Below are 25,908 nucleotides of genomic sequence, written 5' to 3'. Positions count from 1 at the left end.
CCGCAATTCACCATAACAGCACTTCCTTCAAAGGAGTGACGCCAGGCCTTCAAGCCAATCATACGAGCTTGGTACCACTAGAGGTTGTGTTCGGCTCATCCGACAACCTTCGTCGCGGAAAGCTCACTCTCCATATCGCCCCATTTTACAGTGGCCTTTGAGCCCTATTGGGACGCAAAGCTTTCGCCCACTTTAACGCAATACCAAACTACACGCCTCCTATACTTACAATGCCCGGTCCACGCGGCATAATCTCATTAAAGATTAACTACGAGTGTTCCTCCACCACGGAGAGCGTGGGGCTGCCTTGACAGCCACTCCGACCTTGCAGGTCAAAGCCCCTAAACATAGGTCATTGAGACCCCAGACACGGTTAGGCGAGTCCGGCGTAAATAAACAAGGGGCTTCCCAGCCGCATACCCTCTTAATAAGGGGCCGCGCGTTTCAACGATGAGAGCCAATAAAGCTCAATCTTCTTTATCTACCAAATTATACTTTATTTTAACACAACTTTTGCACGATATTTCTTAAGAAACTAAGTCCTTCTCTTTTACAGATGAAGCACGTGCTACACCCGTCCAGGATACAACACAACGGAGACACAGGCGCAGACGTGCAGCAGGGACCCGTTGCAAGGATTCTTTTCAGATTAAGACCCTGCGTAAACCTTTCTTACTGTCTCTTGTTGATACACATCCCCCGGTTTCTTACCATAGCCGAGGAGGAGGCTGGCGTTTTGGCATCGGCTGCGTCAGAAGTTCCAGTCTGTACCTGGACACTAGGGGCTTAGGGCATTGTTCTGCCCGGTATCATAAAGACCGAACACCTCAGGGACTGTTCGGCTCTCGAGTTAGGCCTTATATGCATCAGCTCCGAATCATGTCTTTGGTCAAATGTTGGGTTTGCCCGGCTCCTGTGTTTTGCTGCCTTACGTTCCGTATCATCGGCTAACGCGGCACCAGGAGAACTACTGCGATTGTGCCCCGGTTCGGCCGGGCGAGCACCTCAGTAGAGAAAGCCGAAAACTGACTGTCATGATATAGCGAGAGACTGGTCAACCACTCGATCGACCATTGGAATGTTTAGAATTCCTCCGCTTTGACGAAGGACCGCTTCCCGGTCAGGCACATACGCGCCCCGAGTTCGGAGAAGAGCGGTGCCGCCAGGGGCTATATAGTAGCCCCACATTCGAGCTCCTATGGCTAAGTGAAAGTGATAAAGCATTATAGTCCGGTTGCCTAGTTTGCTACGCTATCACCTCCTTAAAAGGACCAAGACGTTGGATTAAGTGTGAAAAAGCGCTTTTCTTTTTGCAAACACCCCCGCACCATGTGCGTGGGGGCTGAAGCCAAAGACTGCCATCTTTCAGATTATACATACACATACGGCCGCACAGGAGATAGTTCAATACTTGAACACACAAGTATAAAAAGCTATTGTATTATAAACATGATCTCAGAAATCATACATGTCATTCAAACATAACATTTTTCGAGCACTGCGACTCTATTAAACGAGCGCCCTGCAGGACTTCCTCAAAATAGTGCTCGGTGGGGAATCGGCTTTTGTCCGAACCCCGGGATGCAACAGCGGTGGCATCCATCTCCGCCCAGTATGTCTTACCACGGGCGAGAGCCATCCGTGCACCTTCTATACACGCCGACCGCTTCATCGCCCCAATACGCGGCACCGCCCCAAGGAATTGCTGCAACAAGCCAAAATAACTCTTCGGCTTGGGCCTTCCCGGCCACAGATGAGCGACCACATCCGTCATGGCAAGTCCGGACAATCTATTTAGCTCAGCCCACTCAACCAGCCGATCACTCAACGGAAGTGGACGCTCCGGACTATGGAATTGAGACCAGAAAAGCTCTTCCATTTCGTGATCCTTCTGGCTTCGGAAGTGCACGACTGCGTCCGCCGCACTCGCTGCCAAGTCCAGATAAGGATCCTCCGCACCATACAATCGGCCCAGCTGAGCATACTTCGGATCCGTGAACTTCCTACGCAGCATAAAGGGCTTTCCAGCCACAATGTCTCGGACCTGACGCAGTTCCTCCTTCATAGCCCGCATCGCACTACGGGCATCCTTGGCTTCGGCGTCGGCCTTCTTCAGGTCCTCTTGCTCCGCTCGGCGTTCTCTTTCAAGAACCTCCTGGCGGTCGGTAGAAACTTTTAATTTCTCGGCCATTCCGGCCATCTCCTCCCTGCTTTGGCAGTGAGCAGCCTTCTTGGCTTCTAGCTCTTCCGCTGCCTTCGAGGCAGCCGCCTCGCTTTTTCTGGCTTGCTCCTTGGCCCGAGCAAGTTCTGCTCGAAGGTCTTCCATAGCAGCCGCACCATCTGCATTAAGCATACAAATTGTAAGGAATGGGCGTCAGCTCCCTTACTAGGCGACCGCGGAGCAACCACATACCTTGTGACTCATCAAGTCGTTTATTGACCAGCGAGATGTCCGCATCCGCAACGTCGAGTTGCCTCTCAGCTCGGCAAATCCATCAGTCCGGCTGGCCACCGGACGTTCCGCCACCTGCATAGGAAAGGCAACATTCTATAACTGAGATTATGATCCTTGGCACGCTATCGCTTTCGACAGCATACCAAGTCTCAGGGGCTACTATCTATACAGGGCGCACTTCATGTGCAAAACTGTCAAAAGGCATGTCATTTTTTGCATACCTCAAAGCCCGTCAGCAAGCTTCCGACGGCCTCATATAACCCGCTCTCGGCGGACGAAATCCTTTCAATAACCGTACTCATTAATGTGCGGTGATCTTCCGAGATAGACGCCCTTTTAAGCAAGTCCTGCAGCTCCACCGGCCGTACTCCAATGGGTGCCGAACTCTCTGGCCCCGCCGGACTCGGGGAGACCCTCCGCGACGACACCTCAGGGTCGTCCGCCCCGCATGATGGGGCGGCAGATGGAGGCGTTTCACTCTCCATCATCTCTGGACGAAGGTCTCCCGAGGATGAGCTGTGCTGAGACGGGCTGAGATCCGAACTACAAGATGGAAACTTCTGTTACCCTTGAAAATTAAGCAGGGGTATCTACTATTACAAAATTCCTCCTTTTCTACTTACGGCTCGCTGGAGGGCTGATTCCTCCGAGGAGACAGTGCGGCCGGGGCTCTTCCCGGCACAGGACCTTCCGGTACAGATTTCTTTCCCCGCTTCGAGGCCTTGGCCTCCGGGTCTTCGGAAGCTGTCCTCTTCTCCCCCTGGAAGGAGGGACTCTTGATTCCTCCCTTACTGAAAGCCTCCTTGGCAGAGGTGGTAGTTCCCCTGTGCCCCCCTTCGCCCTCCTCCGAGGGTGCAACCTCCAACATTTTGATTAACACGGGATCCTGCGTGGTCTCAGGGAGGGGGGCCGGACACCGTATCAGTTTTGCTTGCGCTATCCACTCCTGTCCAAGGGATAGCTGGTTAAAAGGCAAACCCACGATAAATAAGTGGACAGTGTGTCCGGACGCAGGGCTACTTACTTGAGTATCCGGGCGATTGCAGCTTAGGCCAGCGTCCTCGGTCAAGACCGGACGCATCTCTTGCGATCCGAAGAACAGTTTGTACATCTCCATGGGTGTCAAACCCATGAAGTGTTGAAGAGCTCGTGGCCCCTCCGGATTAAATTCCCACAGGCGGAGGGGGCGACGTTTGCAGGGCAGTAGGCGCCGGATCAGCATAACCTGTACTACTGCGACTAGATTGATCCCCCTTTCTTGGAGGCCTCGAATCCGGTCCTGCAAAAGGGGTACGTCTTTGGCGGCCCCCAGTCACGCCCCTTGTTGACCCATGACGTCAACTGTTGTGGAGGGCCCGAGCGGAAGACGGGTGGCGGCCTCTGCCTGCTGCCCCTGGGAGCGGTGATATAGAACCACTCCTGTTGCCACAAGCCGAGCTCCTCCTGAAAAGAGCCCTCGGGCCATGGAGCATCGGCCCTCTTGCTTATGACCGCCCCTCCGCACTCTGCCTGACGCCCCTCAATCATCTTCGGCTCCACATTGAAGGTTTTGAGCCACAAGCCGAAGTGAGGGGTAGTGCGGAGGAAGGCTTCGCAAACGACAATAAACGATGAGATGTGGAGGATGGACTCCGGAGCCAAGTCATGGAATTCCAGCCCATAGTAAAACATGAGCCCCCTCACGAAGGGGTCCATCGGGAAGCCTAAACCCCGACGGAGGTGAGACACGAACACAACGCTCTCGCCGGGCTCGGGAGTAGGAATAACTTGCCCTCGGGCAGGCAACCTATGCGAAATCTCATAGGTCAAGTACCTGGCGTCTCTCAGCTTTAACACGTCTTCTTCCGTGACGGAAGAAGGCATCCACCAGCCCCGTAGGTCGGAGCCAGACATTGTCGAAGGTCGAAGGTACCCGAATCTGGAGCCCTGGGTGTTGGAACTCGGGGGCGAGGGGCGGATTCGATTGAGGATTGAAGAAAAAGAACTGGCCTTGGTCTCATTATAAAGAGGAAGAATACCGAGAGCCGTCCCCATGACCGTTTGGAACCCGCCTTCGATGGAGGGGGCGTGGCAACGGGCGCGGTTGGGTTACCCACGTCCGTATTGATGGGAATCCCGGAATAAGGGGAACACGATCTCTGCTTCGACAAGACGTGCCAAGGAAACCGCTTCGCTAAACGCGCTGAGGTAGTACAATAAAAATGATTCAAGTAAAGGCTTGGTAGTGGTGTGATGTCACGCCATCAAATACGTCAGCAGATTGAACTTGTGTAAATATTATTCTCTCTACGGTGGTATGTGGAAATTATTTTGCAGAGCCGGACACTATCCTGGTGTTCACAATCTTCTATGAATTATTCGGAGGAGAACCCGCCTTGCAATGCCGAAGACAACATGCGCGCCGGACTCGTCGTCATTGAAGCCTGGTTCAGGGGCTACTGAGGGAGTCCCGGACTAGGGGGTGTCCGGATAGCCGAACTATCATCATCGGCCGGACTCCAAGACTATGAACATACAAGATTGAAGACTTCGTCCCGTGTCCGGATGGGACTTTCCTTGGCGTGGAAGGCAAGCTTGGCGATACGGATATGTAGATCTCCTACCATTGTAACCGACTCTGTGTAACCCTAGCCCTCTCCGGTGTCTATATAAACCGGATGGCTTTAGTCCGTAGGACGAACAACAATCATACCATAGGCTAGCTTCTAGGGTTTAGCCTCCTTGATCTTGTGGTAGATCTACTCTTGTAACACACATCATCAATATTAATCAAGCAGGACGTAGGGTTTTACCTCCATCAAGAGGGCCCGAATCTGGGTAAAACATCGTGTCCCTCGTCTCCTGTTACCATCCGCCTAGACGCACAGTTCGGGACCCCCTACCCGAGATCCGTCGGTTTTGACACCGACACCCACCACCACCTGCGGGAGATGCCCCACACATTCCCACATTCGAGGAATGGCTGGCACTAGGCAGTGATACTCCGGTTAGTAAATTTGCCTAACTAATGACAAACTAGTTATCGTTCATTCAACACTATCATGTCATATTTACCGTTAGAATCTTCTTTCAAACATGTAGGGGACCGGTGGCTCGACTCCTGCTCCATCGACCCCAGTCACTCCGATCTGGCGGAGTGATGGTGGTCGCGGTGGCAGTTTTGGCGGAGGTGGACTTGGCGGTGGCGGTTTTGGCGGAGGTGGACTTGGTGGTGGTGGTGGTTTTGGCGGAGGTGGACTTGGCGGAGGTGGTGGTTTTGGCGGAGGTGGAGTCGGTGGTAGTGGTGGTTTTGGCGGAGGTGGATTCGGTGGTGCTTGATGTCGATGATGATTCCGTGTATGCGGCCGTTGTGCCATGTCTTTCATGTTTCAACTTTTATGATGTTTCATGTCTTGCACTACTCTTATGTTCGTGAACTTTCGCCGGTGATGATCTTTTGATGATGAACTTGACTATGTTTAAATGATGATGATGAACTGTTATATTTCATATTATTCTGTTTTGAAATGCTGTCAAATGAATTGGAAAAGAGAAAACAGGAAAAAAACTATGCCTACGGCAAAGCCGTCGGCATATATACGCTCAGGAGCCACCAGGAGGCGCCACGTGGCAGAGCTATGCCTACGGCAAAGCCGTCGGCATAGATGTTTGCCGTAGGCATATCTTTGCCACGTGTCTTCTCCTGAGTCGCCAGCAGTTTTGACGGCGCCGTCCGTTGCCGTCAGACGGAAAACTACGCCGACGGCTAAACTATGCCGACGGCTGCCCCAAGGCCGTCGGCATACCCTCCTATGCCGACGGCTATATTATGCCGACGGTCTGACATGAGTACGCTGACGTGATCTACACTGACGGGGCTATGCCGCCGTCAGCCGTAGGCATAGATCTATGCCGACGGCATAGGACCTATGCCGACGGTCCTTGGCCGTAGGCATAGCCCACGAGTCCGGTAGTGAGCCCCTGTCAATGGTCTCTCCCACTGACAGCACAGGCCCAGCGTCAATGTCTCTCCCACTGCCAGCATGGGCCCAGTCCAGATCAATGGCACAAGCGAGAAGCGACGGCGCCGACTTGAGCCGCCGGTTGGGGGTGGCGACCTGCCCCGCGCGGCCTTGGATCCCGACTCCCGAACCCAAAACCCCATTCCTTCCCATAGACGGCGCCCCCCATTCCATCAACCCCAAACCCCAGAGAGCACGAGCCGCGCGACGGGCGCCGTCGGCCTAGGGTTTGAGGTCGCCGGCCGCTGCCGCCTCCGGTCGCCGCCTACTCTCCCATCCGCCCCTCTCTGGAAGCCCCACCTGCCACCTGTCAGCACCCGTGCGGCGGCGCCTGCCCACCCCTCCCCCCTTCGGCGGCGCTTCCCCACCCCTATACCCCTACCCCTCCCCCCTTCGGCAGCGCGCGGCAGGCGACGGGTTAGTGTCTCCTCTCTCTCTCCCTCTCCTCCTCTCCCTCCATCTCTCTCTCTCTGACCTCCGCTTCGTCTCTGCAGGTGAGCGGCCGCCGACCAGGTCACGACACCGGAGCCATCTCTGCTGGTGGAGCGGCCGGCGATCAGGACGACGCCGGCGGCAAGGACGCAGCCGACATTCAAAGTAAGCACTCTTGCATTTGCATATTTGCAGAGAGCGCAATTGGTTGGTTTGTGTTGTCGCTTGGTAGCGCCTTGTTTCGGATTTTGTCAATCTAGACCAGGACTGGCCTGAAACGCCACGCAGAGGGGTTAGGCGCCCGTCTCCGGTAGCATGGCAGACGTGCCACATTAGCCTCACGTTAATCAGAAGAAATTGGACATGGATGGTGGGCTTGGCCACTTTGCTCCAGACTTTTCTACTCCGTTGATAGCCCCCAGGCCCAGGCCACCATCCAAACACAAAGTCGTTCAGGCACACATGTCTCCAACCACTAGTAAGATAACTACCAGTTTCTGCAAAGATCAAGTACAAAGGCTAATTTGTCTGTTTGAGATTGCTTTTACCATGCTTACCACACCCGCGTGCTTAATTCCGCAGTTCACGAGCTACTTTGTAGATCCACAAACAATTGGCATATCCATATTACATAGATTCACGTGTTTACGGAGAGACTACTGTTTCAATCGCACAAGTGCATCGATCTGGTTCACATCAACACACAAAAGACTTGACAAATTTATTGGATCTGATAGGAGAACCACGGAACTTACATAGGGAATGAGCGTTACGGCTTGAGGCTTATCTCTGCGGATGGATTACAGTTTTGAGTTGAGTTGCTCCTCCATTCCTTCAAGATATACCATCTATCCTCCCGCTGAGTTGCTCCATTCCTTCAAATCGGTGATGGCAGCATGTGTGTTGGAAAGAAGAGGTCAACTCCTAGTGTACGCCCTTGATATTCTCCCTCCCTTCAGATCTGACCTGGGTTTATGGGAACTGGTAGAGAAGGGATCATCCATCTGTAGAAATGGTGGAGGTTGCCGGTGGCGGCGCTCAGTGGAGAAAAAGAGGGAGAGAGAGAGGTGTGCATGGTGCTGTGTTTTGGCTGTCTTCTCCGAAATTTTGTACGACATGTGGGGTGTTTTTGCGAAAGGCGGTTAAGTGGCTCAGTGGCAATCCGACTGGATCTCAGCCTTTAATTTAAGATTGAATGGTATAGTAGTAGGAAGACTGACGAACCATCATCACCAACTGGCTCTTTTATAGGAGTAAAGAAATCCTAGCCATGGGACAGGCATGCAAGGGAAATACAGAACAAGCACTACACATTTTGTAACTAAAGATAAATGACCAAATTTGATCACCATACTGTTTTACTTCCAAACAGAAGCATAATCACTAGTAACATCACATACATAATTCGTCAATTTCTAGATGATTTTGTAATCTTAGTAACAATCTTTTTGATAATTTTGGTATTTATATTCTGGATTATAATAATTTGCGTTGCTTATTTCATGTTAGTAACATTCTTTTTTGATATCTTGATATCTGTTACCAGCAAATCACTGATAAGTTGACACCCTTCTCTTGCCCCAGAGTAAAACTGGAATGCGATGTCCAAGCAGAGGAGATGCAGGCGAGCTGGGGGTGCTCAACTTACCCCGGAGGAGTAGGAGGAGGATGACATGAGGATAGAGGAGGAGGTGCGGCGACGCCTTATGGGTGCATTCAGCAAGCTCACGGGGGGACAAATAGGTCCGAGCGCGCTTGGACAGAGGCGGGCATGCGAGGTACCCTCGTGGCAGAGAGGCAGAAACTCATTGAGGTGAGTTGTTTTATGCTTATTTTTGGCTACCAGTTTCTAGTTTCAAAAACATGTCAGGTATGCCATACTGTAAATCTTGCTGCTACCGGTGTTAAAAAAAACACCTTGCTAAAGCCTTTATTTTGAACAGAGTGAAAGTCTTCAAAAGTTTGAGCTCAAAGTCAATTGTTCAGGCCAGGAATTTAAGGAATATATCAGGAAAAGAAGACTTCACATCAGAAAAGTTGGAAAACAAATTGTGGCAACACCACCTGATCATGTGGTAAGTGGGTTACAATGCCTTTCTGTCCATGAACATGCTTTGCCTGCCCATGAGTTGTCTATATCTGAATGTCTCCATTTATGTATGAGTGTGCAGGTTACCTTCAATATGACCGAACTAATGGAAGGTCGCCCTGAGGTATCTGTATTGCAAATGCTCTGCTGTGATTGGAGTGGTTATTTCACGCTATTCCGAGAAACTCCAGACTACTCGCAGGACCCTAAGAAGAGGTACCAGAAAGGAGGTTTCTTGACATTTGCTCTCATGAAGGAGAAGAAGTATTTTCCAGATATTTTTGGATCCATCACTGAGTTAGAGCAGTATGAAGAAGCTTACACAGATGTGTAAGTCGCAATACTTCTTTACTACTCCCTCCGTCCCATAATGTAAGACGTTTTTTGACTCTAGCGTAGAGTCAAAAAACGTCTTACATTATGGGACGGAGGGAGTACAATATTTTATTATTTTTGGTTAGTGCAACAAGTACTTTTTTGAAAGAAGAATCACAGGGAACACTTGAAAGCCTTTTTGTGTGTTTGAAGAAAAACCTAACAAAATACTCACACAGTTCACAAATATAAGATGTTTTAGCCTTTTTCTAAATTGGATGTACATAGACACGTTTTAGCGTGTTTGTTCACTCATTTTACTCCGTATGTAGTTTATATTGAAATATCCAAAACATCTTATATTTGTGAACGGTGGAGGGAGTGGGAAATAACGTGCCACGGTAGTGCTCATGACATTGTTCAACTTCTGTGATGCTCAATAAAGTAATGACATGAAGACATGATGTGGCTTCTGTTCACATACATTTTTTCTGACACTTGGTCAGTCCTTATGTCTAATTCCATGTCAAATATTTAGTTGTGAATCTACGTCAGCTGAGTTTAGCCACTTCACTGAAGATACTGGCTGCTTCCTGCTCAAATAATTTATCAATAGGAATGTCTTGGCCTCTTCGCCGAAGATACATGGCACTTGAGGCTTGCATGGAAAGCAGGCGACGCCCTCCGGCGAAGCCCGCGTGGTCGCCCAGGACGGCGGCGGCGAGGATCTGGCCGCTTCGCTCCTCGCGGAGGGCTTAGGACGCCGAGGCAGCGGCCTCGGGTGGTGCGGCGGCGCCGTTTCTGCGGCGAGCGGCGGCGCAGGTGTTGTCCCCCGTCTTCTTGGCCGCGAGGACGGCGAGTGACGGCGGGCGCTGGCGCCGGTCGCAGCGGGGGCGCGGCCCCCCTGTTCGTGTCTGGATCTGAAGGCAGCTTCCACTTTCCCTTAGCGCGCTCCTCCTCGCCGGATCTGGTCGCCGGCGGCCTCTGGACGCTGGATCCGTGGCTGGTGGGGTTGCCTGGAGCTGCGAAACTGGACCGGGAGAAATCCTTTGGCTGGTTCTCCGGCCACGGCGGCGGCGACACAGGCAGGTGCCGTTTTCCTCCTCGGAGGCTTCATCGAGGTTCGTTTCCTCTCCCTCCTGCTCCATGACCCAGGTGAAAACCCTTGTCTTTTCAAGACTGGACGGCAACGGTGCAATGTGCGTCGCCACCTTCTTGAAGGTGTCGTCTTGGGCATGGTAGGAGTGCACATAGTGCTGTGAGGTGGGTGTCGGGTTGGCTGCGTCAGCAGCGAGGGAGATGAAGCTTGGTGCTCTGTTTATGTAGCAGTGATGCTCTGCGCTCGCCGGATCCTTGCTTGCTTGCTCGCCGGTTGGCGCCATTCTTGGGCAGGGAGGGGATAGGGCTCCTTTCTTCTGCTAGCAGCAACTTGATGCGGTGGCTTGGGCATGGAGCCTATCCTTTCGGGCTTGATCTGCTTCTTGTAAGGTTGCTTCATCTTACTCGCTGCTCGTTTGTTCAGTGTCAGTGCCTTTATGCAGTTTTTCCCCTTGGTGGTTGTAGCGGTGACCTGCGGTGCGGCAATTCATCTGGTTATCCTCGTGCAGCGATGTGTCGGGTTGAGAATCTCCCATGGTGCCTGGCATCATGTCCAATCCTGGCTCTAGGGTGAGCTTCTCCACATTCCAGCGGTCCGACGCCTTTCGAGCCAAGGCGAGGGGCAGGGGTCCCCTCTGGATTTGGAGAGGAGTGGAGGGAACAAGGTGTCACCTTCCGGTGTAGATGAAGGCGTGACCATCGCTGGACTTTGTCTCCGTATGAAGAACCCCTCCGTTTTGCTCAGCTTGATCTACTTCACTAGATGGACGCCATCGACTTCTTGCTAGTGCTTACTTTGCTTATCCCTATAGGGCTTAGTCTTTGGTGCTTGTAAGCTGCTTCGGCAACACTTTGTATCTGCTGCTTTTTTTTGTTCTTGTGTGCGGCTTTTCGCAGTTGTTTAGTGGTTGTAACGATGGCCTTGTGTTATCCCTGGCCGGTTGATGGCTTTGTTAATTTAAAGTCGGGCTCCCCTTAAGCCTTCGTTTCAAAAAAAAATGGAAAGCAGGCGACATATCTGTGCTTTAGGGTCGCTCATGAGTTTTGTAACCACATGATGATGGATGAATCACAAATGCGCATGTGCTTCGGCACATGGGTTGCCGGAAGGAATAACGTACGAGACCTATTTATGTGTAGCAACAGGTCTGACCAATTTATGAGTATAGTACCAAGGCCAATTAGCAATATGAGTGCAGTACCAAGGCTCCAAAGTACATACTAAGAGCATCTCCAACGCACCGCGCGCAAAAAATGGTTTTAGCGCGCGCCCATCATTTGGTTTGGTGCGGCGCGCAGCGCCAGCTCCAGCAGCCGCGCTAAAATGCAGCGCGCGTGGTGCTCAAGCAGCCGCGTAAAAATTGGAGCGCGCGCTCATTCTACAAACTAGGAGGTATGCATTGGAAGCATAGAAACTAGATAGATTGCATAGATTTTTTAACGATACAAAGGTATTTTACATCAGAAACATAGATTACATAAAATAAAAACGACAAACGATAAAAAACTAAATAGATAGCATAAAAAACTACTCTAAGTCGCTATCATCATCACCATTATCATCCTCGACGGTGTCGTCCGAGGTATCTAGCCATATGTCCAACCAACGATCATCGTTCTCCGTGAAGAACGACCTCCCACCTGCTGCAATGAGATCGGACTGCGCGTTCGCCAACGCCTTCCGCCGACGCCTGTCCAACCGCGCCTCGCGGCGCCTTCGCGTGTCCTCCTCGCGAGCCCTGCCCAGTAGACTTGCTCGTAGGCGACGTCCTCCGGGTGGCGCCGGCGCCACTCCGCCATGACCCGCTCGTCCTCCTGGGCGACGAGGAGGCGGCGCTGCCGCTCGGCGTGCTCCGCACGGTCTTGTGCCGTGTTCAGACGAGGCGGCGGGGTGACGTCGAGCGCCTGCTGGAGCGTGTACACATCTTGGAAGTTCATCTGGCCGCGCGACCGGCCTAGGCGCCACGCCGCCGCGTCGTACGCGCAGGCGGCCTCGCGCGCCGTCCCGTACGTGCCGAGGCCGAGCCGGAGATCGCCGGAGCGTATCTCCGTGTAGTAGCCGCCGTTGGGGCGCAGGCGGACACCGCGTTAGCCGGACGCTCCTCGGCGGCGCGTCGGTGGCGGGGCGCTGGGGCGGTGGAGGCGCGTCGGTGGCAGGGCGCTGGAGCGGCGCGTGGCAGAGAGGGAGAGGAAGAGGAGAAGAGGAGGCGTGGAGAGGTGCGTGGCGTGCGCCGCACTTTATAGGCGCGCCGGAAGCGGTGTGTAAAAAATGACGCGCGAGCTGGCGCCTTTTCGCGCGCGGGCAAACGATTCCAGCGCGCGTGATTTTCCCGCCACCGCTGGAGCGCGGCAAAACGCCCCGCGCGCGCTAAAAGCTACGTTTACCGCGCGCGCGTCGTTTCACGTGGCCGTTGGAGATGCTCTAATATGCAGTTTATTAGGCTGGTGGTTGCTATTTCAACCCTGGCAAGCTTGGAAGTTGGAACAATTAAGTTTCCTGATCGTGTGAAAAATATTATAGCTGCTGCTCTGTTTTCATGAATTTTATCTAAAGTAATCATGTTCTGATCTCTAACTAGCGGAAGTTAATTGAGTTCTGTTGTTGTCATTTGTTTCACACAGAAAACAAGTTGAAATATTCAAGAACTTTCTGAAGAGAATGAGATATGGACTTAGGACCCTCAATGTGGACAATTGACGAGAATTTGGTCCTTATATCGTTCGTTTGCTGAATCTGGGGATGTTCTTACTCGGAGAGTGCCCACGCTTCCCTGAAAGTGAGGACTTTGTGGTTGCGAATTGGGACAGGCCCCTTTCTCATCTGTCAAGGGTGACCCAGAGGCTGGATGGACTGATCCATGTATGGTCTTTTCTATCAAAAAACTGGCGTTCAAATTTTTTGTCGCCATCATAGAATTCGACATGCATTTCCAGGGGTCTCGAGCTCGTTTTGATGAAGCTAGGAAGCTGATGCATACGGCACTTGGGAGAGGTAGGCCTGCCCTGGAGCTGGATGACAACCTCAATTTGAAGACCTTGCAGCTACTCCCTCCGTTCCCAAATATAAGTCTTTTTAGATATTCCAACAAGTGACTACATACGAAGCAAAATGAGTGAATCTACACTCTAAAATATGTTTACATACATTCATATGTTGTAGTTTATTTGAAATAACTAAAAAGACTTACATTTAGGAACGGAGGGAGTAGATTTTTGTGGAGCAGATGGGAGGTTCAATTTGAGAACACTGCTGGGGAGTTATCTTCGGGTCTTGAAGTGTGAAAAGCATGATATCATTAGGATCATCATGCGGACTAAACATAGAGTCACCAACGTCCTCACGAGTACCCACCCAAACCTGAAGAGCAAAACCCGAAAGAGTTGTCACCAAGGATAAGATTGCAGAAGAGCTTAGGAAAAATGAAGACGATGCTGAATATGTTCGATGGGGGACTATCAGAGATGAGCATGGGTTGAAATTGATAGATTTTCTCTTGAATGATTTGCCCATTGATGAGGTCCAGTAACTCCAGGAGTTGAGATGAAGAGGAAGCTGTTTCGAGAAGGGTGATGACAAGTGGTGTGAAGATGCCAGAAGTCGTTTTGTGGAGGTCAACATGTATAGTTGTTGCGGTGTCCTGGGAAAATGTATAGTCGTTTTGGCCCTAGTCTTGCTTGATGGGCGCTGAACTTGTATATGAATCTAGATGTTGGCAGTTTTGGAACTCGGTTACTTGGTACAGTACTAGTCACTTGTGTAGTTGTCTTTTCGCATTGGAACTCGGTTACTTGGTACAGTACTAGTCACTTGTGTAGTTGGGCCTTTGGTTTTTGGTATGGTTTGGAATTGGGTTACTGCTTCTGTTTTGTACCCTTTTCCGTTAACGAGGAGTAATGGAACCTGGCTCAGGCTCACAGTTGGGAGGCGTATGGAGAATGCTGTAATGTGTTTGTTTTTTCACTTCTTCTTCGGTACAACCCCCTGAAAACATCAACGGTCCAGATCGTCCTATACCCTTTCGCCTGAAAACTTAAAAAAGGGTAGGATGGTCATTACCCCTGCCCCTCCCCCAGTCCCGCCCCCGCGACGTACCCGCGGGGCCCGTCGACGTACGTACGTGTACGCGTTTTTTTACTGTGACGACGTACGTTCTTTTTACCGCGTCGGTGGTCAAACCGCGCGTCGCCCGGTGAAAGCGCGTCGTGGCACGTGAACTGCGGCCCGCCGCCCCGTCCCGTCCGTCCCCTCGTCTGCCGCCCTGCTTCCCCGTCCCCTCGTCTGTCGCGCCGCCGCCCTCGACTGCCGTCGAATTGATAGCCCAACGACCCGTCCGCCCGCTGCCCCGCCGTCTCCCTATAAATCTCACCCCCGTCCGCCTGTCGCCGCAAACACCGCTACTCCCCGCCCGTCGCCGCAAACACCGCTCCTCTCCCGTCTCCACCTCCCAAAAGGCCGCCCGCGACATGTCGTTCCACCGCGGCAGCAGCTCCGGCACCGGCGGCAACGACGGACCCAGCGCGTGGCCGTCGAGCCTGAGCACGCTGGAGACGGAGGAGCTTTACCGGTTCGGGCTCCTCGTGCCGCCGGGTTGCCGTCTTCCACACGACTGGAAGCTCGACAAGGACGGCTACCCGAGGCGCGGGCCCGACGCCACCGCGGAGGAGAAGCAGACCGGCGGCCGCAACAACATCGCCGGCCGTCACGCGTTCTGGGACGGCAAAGACTACGCCGCCATCATTGTCGCGTACCGGCTGGCGGAGTCCGGCGTCACGCCTGACCTCATCGGCGACCGTCGCCGCCTTCTTGTCTCGCGCCCCCGTCCAGCAGCGCGCGGTCGTCAGGCTCCTCCACCACCTGCGCCGGCGCCCGCTGATCCCCCCGCCCCGCCGGAGGTGGAACTGCCGCCGGAGCAGTTGGTTCTTTGGGAGGACGGCGATCCCGACGATACGCCGGGTTACCTCGTCGCCCTGCACGCGTCGACGGCTGCAGAGGCGGCGGTGGCTGCAAGGGAGGCCGCCGAGCAGGCGGCAGCGATCCAGGCGGCGGCGGCGATTCCGCCAGTGGTCCCGCAGGCGGAGGCGGAGGCGCCGAAGTCGTCGGACGACGACGTCATCGACTGAGAGCGGTTAGCCCAGGTCAGCGACGACGATGACGACGACGACGGGGGTGACGGCGGTGACGGTGCGGAGGTCATCGATCTGTTGGCTAGCGACGAGGAGGAGGAGTAGTTTTTTTTTAAATGTTCTAAGTATGAACTATGTATCGTTTAGGTTCGAAAAAACTCGTTTGGTTTTGGTATTGTTGAATGGACTATGTAAAATATCTCTATGTTCAATCTAGTTTGTTCGAGTCGTGTTTAAACTTGTCTTCAAAGTTTGTTTAAAAAATTAGCTAAATATTGAACGCTTATTTTGAGAAAAATTGAAAATTTTCCGACCCATGCATAAAAATGTTCACAATATATTTAAAAAATTTGCATCGAATATACATAGCACAGAATAAGGTATGCAATTATTGAAAAATTGTAGAATAAAAAAAATCATGAAAACACATAAAATAAAAAATAAAAAGTGTATCTAAATGTTATAAAGTGTTTTAGAAATGTTCAGATTTTGTTTAAATATGTCCATATAGTAAAGCCGGTGGATGAAAAAATTAAAAATTTGAAATAAAAAATATAACAAATAAAAAACAAAAAAATAAAAAGGTGAGATATTTTAATCCATTAAAATTTTGTGAAATATTATTAAATTCATTAACATTTATGAATCAGAGAATATTTTTAAATTCATTAACATATATGAATGAATACAAGAATTTTTAAATTCATTTACATTCTCCGAAATATTTTTAAATTATTTAAATTTATGAACCAGAGAATATTTATAATTCATTAATATTTATGAATCCGAGAATTTTTTAATTCATTAACATTATCTGAAATAGTTTTAAATTCATTAACATTTATGAATTTTCTGGAAAATCGTAGAAAATCCATACGGACTCGAAATGGGACAATTTTTTGCGTGCGTGCCCTGCTAGGGCACAGTAGCACGTGGAAAAAAATTGGGCACGTTTGGCGGATGCGAAGCGGAGACGTGCGACCGAGGGTCCCCTCCGGCCATACCGAAACCACCCCTTCCACAGCAAGTACCTGAGCGGTTTGACGAATTGCACCCAACTTTTGCGAGCGTGTGTGGGGCCCCACCCGGGCACCCCACGGCCAAAATGAACGAAATCCGACAACGAACGCACATTGTGTCACGTCCGGGCAGTATTTTCTGGGTTTTCGGCCCGGAAAATCGTAGAAAATCCATACAGACTCGAAACGGGACAATTTTTTGTGTGTGTGCCCTGCTATGGCACAGTAGCACGTGGAAAAAAATTGGGCACGTTTGGCGAATGCGAAGCGGAGACGTGCGACCGAGGGTCCCCTCCGGCCATACCGAAACCACCCCTTCCACAGCAAGTACCTGAGCGGTTTGACGGATTGCACCCAACTTTTGCGATCGCGTGTGGGGCCCCACCCGGGCACCCCACGGCCAAAATGAACGAAATCCGACAACGAACGCACGTTGCGTCACGTCCGGGCAGTATTTTCTGGGTTTTCGGCCCGGAAAATCGTAGAAAATCCATACGGACTCGAAACGGGACAATTTTTTGCGTGCGTGCCCTGCTAGGGCACAGTAGCACGTGGAAAAAAATTGGGCACGTTTGGCGGATGCGAAGCGGAGACGTGCGACCGAGGGTCCCCTCCGCCATACCGAAACCACCCCTTCCACAGCAAGTACCTGAGCGGTTTGACGGATTGCACCCAACTTTTGCGAGCGTGTGTGGGGCCTCACCCGGGCACCCCACGGCCAAAATGAACGAAATCCGACAACGAACGCACGTTGCGTCATGTCCGGGCAGTATTTTTTGGGTTTTCGGCCCGGAAAATCGTAGAAAATCATACGGACTCGAAACGGGACAATTTTTTGCGTGCGTGCCCTGCTAGGGCACAGTAGCACATGGAAAAAAATTGGGCACGTTTGGCGGATGCGAAGCGGATACGTGCGACCGAGGGTCCCCTCCGGCCATACCGAAACCACCCCCTTCCACAGCAAGTACCTGAGCGGTTTGACGGATTGCACCCAACTTTTGCGAGCGCGTGTGGGGCCCCACCCGGGCACCCCACGGCCAAAATGAATGAAATCCGACAACGAACGCACGTTGCGTCACGTCCGGATAGTATTTTTTGGGTTTTCGGCCTGGAAAATCGTAGAAAATCCAAACGGACTCGAAACGGGACAATTTTTTGTGTGCGTGCCCTGCTAGGGCACAGTAGCACGTGAAAAAAAATTGGGCACGTTTGGCTAAGTTAAAAAAGAGCCTATCTGATTAAGTTAAAAAAATTGGTTAAGGTAAAAAAATTTGATACAGTTAAAAAAATGTGCCTATGTTATTTAGTTAAAAAAATGAGGCCCTGCAAAAGAAAACACCGGCCGTCTCGCTAACCGACGTGCATGCGTGCATGGGGCCGTCCCACTAACAACGACGCCACAATCAGCGCTCGGGCGACGTCGTTAGCCGATGTGCATGCAAATTTTCCTTCTACGTCAGCCCGTCTCGCCGCCGCCGCGATCCGCACGTGCTGCCAGCATACGCCGCCCGTCGCCCCACACTCCAAAACGGCGCCGGTGCGGCCGCGCTGGCCTGCCCTGACCTGACCCGTCGCCCTGTATACGCTGCCGCTGCCTCTCCCACCGTCGCCCCATCGTACAAACGCTGTCGGTGCGCCCGCGCCGGCTTGCGTCCCCTGACCCATCGCCACTATACGCCGCCGGTGCCTCTCCCACCATCGCCGCCGTGTAAGTTTTTTTCCAGTTTTTTTATACGACGAGGCTCATAGCAGTATGATGATATGTGACAGAAATCTATTTGATGCAGTATGAATATCGACGGTGTGATTCCATGTTTTGTTCAAAAGTGGGTTAGCCTAGTTGACAAACTGTCACCCAGTCAGAAATTCAGGTTTTATGAAACGGATATGCATGGCATGTTTAGAATACCATCGATAAAGATGCGTGATTTTTTGCTTCACCTTTTACTCCAAGGTTACAATCCGAGTAGCAAAAAATTCATGGTTGAAGAGAGTTCTGGAAGTACTGCTGGATGTAAAGGTCTTATTTCACTAAGGCCTGATGATGTGTACTCCATATTTGGTTGGAAAAACAATGGAGTGGATGTTTTTGGGTTTCTTAGTACTGAAGGAGAAAAAGCAACCAAAAAATACCTGTTAGTTTTGTTAGCAAGAAAAATGGTAAGATCATGATTGATGATCTCATAGAAAAGATTGTGAAGAATAAGAGCACTGATGATGACTTTATTCGGATGACATTTCTAGTTCTCTTAGGAACTATAATTGCACCAGTGTCTCATGAATACGTTCCGAAAAAATACTATGCCTTAGTGCAAAATATTAAGTTGATAAGGAAGTTCAACTGGAATGCATTCACTTCACGATTCTGTTTATCGGAGATTGGTAAGCTTCTGCAGGACGGCCATGTTAGGCAGTGGCCCCAGGGGAACCTCGCCCTTTTGCAAGTACGTTCTATTTATTAATTTCAACACTTTTGTTATAAAATGTCACGGAAGAACATGTAATTTAATTAGTTTATGTGTTTTGCAGTACCTATACTGGGAGAAGGTGCAACCAATCACCGGTCCAAAATATGATCCGTTGGCATTGTTGAGCCCGCTGATGAGGAACTGGACGGAAGATATGGCTGTGAGAAGAGACAAATACGACTATGAATATGGTCGTGGTGTTGGGATGGTAATCCTAGTAATCATGTTTTTTTACATTTATGAAATAAAGTAAAGTGTGCATATGGTTTGTACGTATAATTCTCTTGTTGCACTTGTAGATCGATGACAACATTACAGAGGAGTATAGGCTGAAAAAAATTGCGGAAGAAGAAGCTCAAAAAACCAAGAAAGCTAGTAGCAAAAAATCTAACGTTACTGGAACGAGGAAAGAGGGCAGTACCTCGGAGGCTTCGAGCCAGAAGCCTACTATGGACCGGATTTTGAGTGAGATGAATGAGCTTCGGAAGGAAATGCTTCGTTTGCCAGAGTTATGCGCACAGGTAACACTTGAGCACGTCTCTTTAATGTCCATCACTGAATTGAAGAACTAAGATGAAATGTTTTCTTGCAGAGAATGATTGAGAAACTGAACAAAACCGGCATCTCCTACAAACCCAGTAACCTGGAAGAGGACGAAGACAATCTGTACGGAGGCATTAATGAGTCTTCAAACGATGGTGGACGTTCGAAAAAAGAGTTTGTATATCAAAAAGATGATTCAGACCGGTTCCGCACACCTTCCAAAATGAATTTGCAAAATAATGATGACGGCGTTGATGTAACTTCTCGTGAAAACACACCTTTTTACTGCACACCTGAGTACTGGCATAGTTTCAAGGGTGATATGGATGATCCTATCTAAGTACCAGAAGTATTAGATGAAAAAGCTGCCACATCTTTAGAGACGGACGAAATCGCATCGCATGCGTCGCTTGGTTCTAAAGGAGTACAAGAGGAAGTGGAGGAGGTTACTGGCAGGCGCAAGCACAAAGGATCACAACATGTCAAGTCTCCTTATGTGGTCCCTAAACCGAACAAACGTGCAAAACGTTCTGCCAAAGGAAGTAAGTTTTTTATGTTTTTAATTGTTATTGCGTAATAATTATTTATGTATTTGCATTTATAATTATTTGAGTTGTGCGTTACAGAATTGTTCCAAAATGGTGGTGTTAACAAATCTGGTGATGAGTATGATGTGGTGAAAGCGTCCATCAAGTACGTGCGCGCGCATGAGCATTCACAAAAACATGCCAAAACAGAAATTTTCAATGATGGCATGGAAGAAGGTCTCATTGTGCGGAGAGCTTGTCACATTATTAACCATGAGTGGCTAAGTGGCGACTTAAGTTAATTTCATATATTGTTTTACAATTAATTCGAAAATACCATTGTTAAATCTAACACATTATTTATAGGTAATTAATGCATACTCATCATTTTTGGTCGACAAAGTTAATGATGATCATTTCATGTTGACAACTTGGAGGATACATTGGTTGCTTCACATTAGACCCGGAAAGAAGACCGCCGGTAACGATTATGAAGCAGAGTCGCATAGTAATGGACCCGTGAACAGATGTGAGGACGAGTATTTCAAAAAATCAAAGGTAAGTTTGATTGTTAACACGGTACATACATACGATAGTATGTGATGATTGTGTTTTATGGTCCTTGTGATGCAGACTTACATTCCTCTAAACAAGCAAAATAATCACTGGATTACTGTCGTCATGCATAGCGGGAAGAGAGAGTTTCAGGTTCTTGACTCGTTGATGACCGGAAAACTTGACAGTGTTACTAGAGAACTCGTTGAGGACCTGGTAGGTTTAACTTTCTAATGTGCATTTGGTAACATTCATTTTCTTTAGTACACTGAATGACATTCTTTCCACCATGTTTATTATATCTTTAGAGAAAACAACTAGCAGAAGATATCCAAGAAGCAAATGCAACCGGAATTGTGAATTATCCGAATGTTTCCAATTGGCCTATTCAAACGTATGACATGCCAAAACAACATGATAGGTGAGTTCTTACTTTGACAAAATATTTAATCTTCTTAAATTGTATGCATTAGGAATTCGTGTGGAATATTTCTCCTTCGATGCTTTCAATATTGGGATGGAGACAAATGGACATGCTTATTTTCACAGGTACGCAAGTCATGTTTGAACTACAATGTACAATGAACGATGTGCTAACACCATTTTTTTAGAGCTCAATTGATGATTCGAGAGAGTTAATGATTGCGCAACTTATCTTTTCAGAAAGAAACAAGCTTGATGAAGTGAAAAACAAAGTTATTCGGATATCAAAGAAGAAGAAATAGATGCGGCACGGAGGAGTTTTGCATGTGATTGGGTGGTACTGGAGGACTTTATTTTCCAAATGCTTTGCGCACTTGCTTATAAATTTTATGTAATAGACTCTGCTTCCGAATAGTTATATGTAATAGACTCGGCACTTTTCCAAATGTTTTTTATGTCCACATGATATTTTGTTTCATAAATATTATATAATCATTCTTTTTTTTGTTTACATGATTTTTTTGTTGCCGAATAGTTATATGTAATCGTGTCGTCGTTAAATTTTTGTACACTAAACTATGGCAGCACACTGCGTGTTACTTTGTTAGCAAAAACTTGGTTTACAACACACTGGGTGTTAGTCTAGTTTAGAAAAGCGCAAAAAATATTTTACATAAAAAAATTGCCCGCCCGTCTCCACAGCGTGTCTTAGTAAGCCTGTTGTTATCAAGCCCAACGGGCGACTACAACAGGCATTTCAGAACAAGACGTGGAAACCAGGCCCAACAGGGCAGCATCGACGCGGCACATCGACGGGGTAGTAATCAGAGGAGTTCAATGTGACGACGGGAGCTGAGTATATAAACTGGTCGTCGTCCCCTTCGGCCGGCGAGGTGGGACTAATGCCTATCAAGTAACTCTTGCTGATATTCATCATAGCACATGTCAAGGTCAAACTGATCATCATCGCTGTGCTCATCATTCCCGCTAGGACCATCAACACCTCCCTGCAAAATATGACATATAACCTTGCATGTCAATCTGTTTTTGTATTCTTACTAACCATAAATAATGTAAAGAACTTACTTGGCTACCGCTCACACTACGAGATGCATCGACCTCGCTCTCGGCATTGTCATCATCTATATTATTACGCTCATTGTCACCATTAGCATTTATCTGTGCACATGTAAAGTAATATAAATGGTCATACAATTTTAATGTCAATCATTTCTCTACAATTTTTTCAACATACCTGGCTCACACTATCTGCATAAAATTGTTAATCTATATCATAATCCTCATCGTCAGCATTGCCATGTAGCTGTACAAATTTAAAAGGACATGTTAGTGTCAAATAACTAGTTTGTATTCAATATGTTTTGGTCAACATTGAAGGCACTTACATTACCACTGTACGATTCATCCTGACTCATATAGTTGTCTCCGGGAGGTTGGTTCGCATTCAATGACGAGGATCCATTATCTCTACCGGAATCATCACTGGCGTATCCGGTTACTTGCTCCATCTATGCACATACAAATAAGGTGTGAGATCAATGCCAACATTCCACAAAACATCATCGCGAATACAGTAAATTCGTCAACAGTGACATGACTATGTGGCATGCATACAAATTTGAACATACAAAATCATTATGAGGTCACTACTCTCCTCTCTTATTTACCTAAGTAGGGAATCATTTTGCATAAAAAAATGCACAAAAATGCAATGGACAAATAAAAAAAGAACAAAAAGAGCCATCCTAACCTACTGTGCGCCGTCGAGGGGTCCTCGCCTGGGGTCGACGCCGATGCGTTGCTGCCACCCACGTCGTGGAGGGAGCGTACCAGGACAGAACGGCGAGCGAGCGCTGGGCGTTTCACCGGCGACACGGCGTGTGGTGACTATGGACGCCGTCGGTGCTCGCGACTAGACGGGCACATCGGGGTCGACGTCGTGACGGCGGTGGACCACGGCGGCGTTGATGCCGCTAGGGTTTCCTAGGCGGGGATGGGGTGTCGGTTTCACGGCGCGTGGGTGACCACGGACGCCGCCCGACGTCGTGACGGCAGTGGACCACGGCGGCGTTGATAGGTTTCGTACGCGGAGATGGGGTGTCGGGGTGGGACGTACTTTTTTTTCCTTTCCCGGTCGCACTACCGAACCGCATCGCGTAGACGCGGGAGTACGGGGCACGACGTACACGGGCGGCCGGCCCTACGACGGACGGCGGGTACAGTGTACATAATTTAGTATGGACAATACTACCCCTTATACGTTTATTGGGGGAGGGGGGGTTGTACCGAAGTCCTTCTCTTGTTTTTTTATCACGTCATTATCCTCTGCAATATCTATAGATTGCTCAATTCCCAGTTGGGAGCTTTGCCTAACGATTCCGGTAACCTTGTGCAACTCAAGTTTCATGCAATGAAATGTTTAGAATTCGACAAAAATCCCAGTCAGTCAAGTAGCTAGCTAGGCTCAAATGAAAATAAACGTGAAGGCCTCCTTGTTAGAAGTATAAACGTAGAGATAAAGAGAGATAGAGATAAACTTAGTTTAAACACATAATATCTTGCCTTGTACTCCAAACCTCTACCCCTCATGTACTTTTATATATACCCCATACAAGGATCGGTTCAATACAACACATTATTAGCCATCTCATATTTTCCACATGGTATTAGAACGGTTTGTCCAACGACGCCGATTCTAGAACCTTCCACCACTTCCGCAGCTCGCCGCCCCCGGGGAGATTAATCTCCTCTTCCCGGGGACGCGGCACCCGATCAATCAGAGATTAGATCGGTTCTTGTAGTTTAGATCAATTTCTTAGATTAGATACAAAAATTCGAGATTCCAGTTAGATCAATTTTCCTTAGCCACAAATGAATTCCTAGATCTCCACAATCTTATGTCCGGTGAAAATTTGTGTAGATCAATCGTTAACGTGTGCAAATGCGGTGACACAAGCGGCTGCTTCTCCATCATGTGCGCCGGCCGGGTCATCCGATGCAAGCGACAACATCAAGCACCACTAGACACCAGTCGGCTTCCAGACCGCTTCGATCCGATCGCCATCGACGTCATGCCTTGTCTGCCTCTGCACCGAGCACCGCCCGCCAGAGAAGTCTGGGATCGCGGGAGTGCGTCTCCCGCCCAGATTTCCATGGCGAACGAGTGCGCAGATCTCCCGGCGACATTCGCGAGCGACTTCAGTCGGCTTCCTCCCGTAGGCGCCACTTCCGATCTACATCGACCCGATCAAGGCGGATGCATGGCTTCGGTCACGCGCACAGCTTGGATCCGATCTACAGTGGGCCTTACTGCCTTAGGCTCACACGCAGGGCGCAGCTACCCCGATCCATGCGGCGACGGCGGCGGCGCCAACCTCGGCAGCCGACACATCGCCGAGCCATACAAGTCTACAGCCAGCCACGAGCCGTCCGTGCGAACTACATCTAGCACCCGAGTCTTCCCCGAGCCAGCCCCGCAAGCTTCGTCGAGCAGACCAGAATCGCGTGGCTTCTCCGCGGCGGCACGTGCATGATCCAGCAGGCGCGCACCAAGCCTAGGCGCTGGAGAGCCGGCTTCAATCAGCGACGCCCTGCGGCGGCGCGGGACTCCGTCCAGCTCACGCGCAAGTCAGCTTCGATCCGGCAGGCAACGTGCATGCAGACATCACTCGGCCACATATGCGAGATTACATGGTTGCATGCAGGTTATTCATCGATGCTAATTACTTAGGGTTTTCGGCTGCGACCAGATGCAATCCTTGAACTGGCTGCACCTCCAACCGCCCTGCGCGCACACGGACTCCATCGAGAGTTATGTTCCACGAGACCACGACGCAAGAATTTGTCTCGGATCACGGGAGGGCACTATGCCAGCATCAGCCGCGGGCGCCCCAAGCACGCTACATCGACACGCCATCTGCACAGTTATTCTTCTTCGAGCCACTGCATCGACCGATCTACACGATCCGCGCCGCATCATCAAGCTGTAAGACTACGTCAGGCTACAAGCCAACATACTTCGTCGAGCATACCTACGAGAAGCGACCACGACATGCACCGTCCACACGCCAGGCCTGTGTGGAAAGCGATGCAATTGTTCATCAACTTCTTCGACGTGACACGACATCGACACTTCATCGCCGCGAGGGACGCCTTCAAGCGACACATTGTCGACACACCGCTGCGGCGTCATAGTCGACTCTTCATGAGCCAAGGTCTTCATCAACATAGTCTACACACCAACATCTTCGTCAACACACCGCCCGCCGCCTTGTCCACAAGATGGACACCTAGCATCCTCTGACAGAGTTTTCTGCAAGACGCGAGCACGATGACGGCAATGACCGCGTCACGACGACGGCATCGACCGCGTCATCCACGACGGCACGACTGCATCGACACGGCGTCACTACAGTGACGACCCTACACAGCCGCACGGTTCTGGCAAAACCGATGTGTGCTCGATGGGCTTCCTCCGGTCTTGGCAAAACCGGTGGACTCATTGCCGACGGCGCCCTCTGACATCCGCAAGGTGCATAGTCCACGTCTGCAGCTCCGTCATAGTGCATTTTTTTGCGCCTCCGGCTTTATGCGGTTTCATCATCCACGACGACCACACCATCGACCACGACTACCTCGACCACGGCTACATCAACATCGACATACACGACCACGACTACCTCGACCACGGCTACAACACATCGGCGACAACTCCAGTCAACAGCGTCCGCGTCGTCACCAGCATCCACGCCACTCCCGCTGTGACTGCTGGAGGGAATAGAGGAGAGACAAAGGAGGCATCAGAAGGGGACGCAGGCATCGCCCTAGGTGTCGACCCA

The 25,908-nt window shown here is 50.1% G+C and overlaps 1 protein-coding gene across 1 annotated transcript; it reads left to right on the top strand.

Annotated features, from left to right (window-relative positions):
* Nucleotides 1-18,492: 18,492 nt before the first annotated feature.
* On the top strand, nucleotides 18,493-19,618 carry LOC123042342 (uncharacterized). Its single transcript, XM_044464817.1, has 3 exons — nucleotides 18,493-18,977; nucleotides 19,063-19,209; nucleotides 19,301-19,618. The coding sequence occupies exons 1-3, from the start codon at nucleotides 18,702-18,704 to the stop codon at nucleotides 19,571-19,573; spliced, it is 696 nt and encodes a 231-aa protein (XP_044320752.1). The 5' UTR covers nucleotides 18,493-18,701; the 3' UTR covers nucleotides 19,574-19,618.
* Nucleotides 19,619-25,908: the final 6,290 nt, after the last annotated feature.

The sequence above is a fragment of the Triticum aestivum genome, chromosome 2B (assembly GCF_018294505.1).
Source record: "Triticum aestivum cultivar Chinese Spring chromosome 2B, IWGSC CS RefSeq v2.1, whole genome shotgun sequence".
NCBI classification, from domain to species: domain Eukaryota; kingdom Viridiplantae; phylum Streptophyta; class Magnoliopsida; order Poales; family Poaceae; genus Triticum; species Triticum aestivum.
This window is presented reverse-complemented; position numbering and strand designations above follow the sequence as displayed.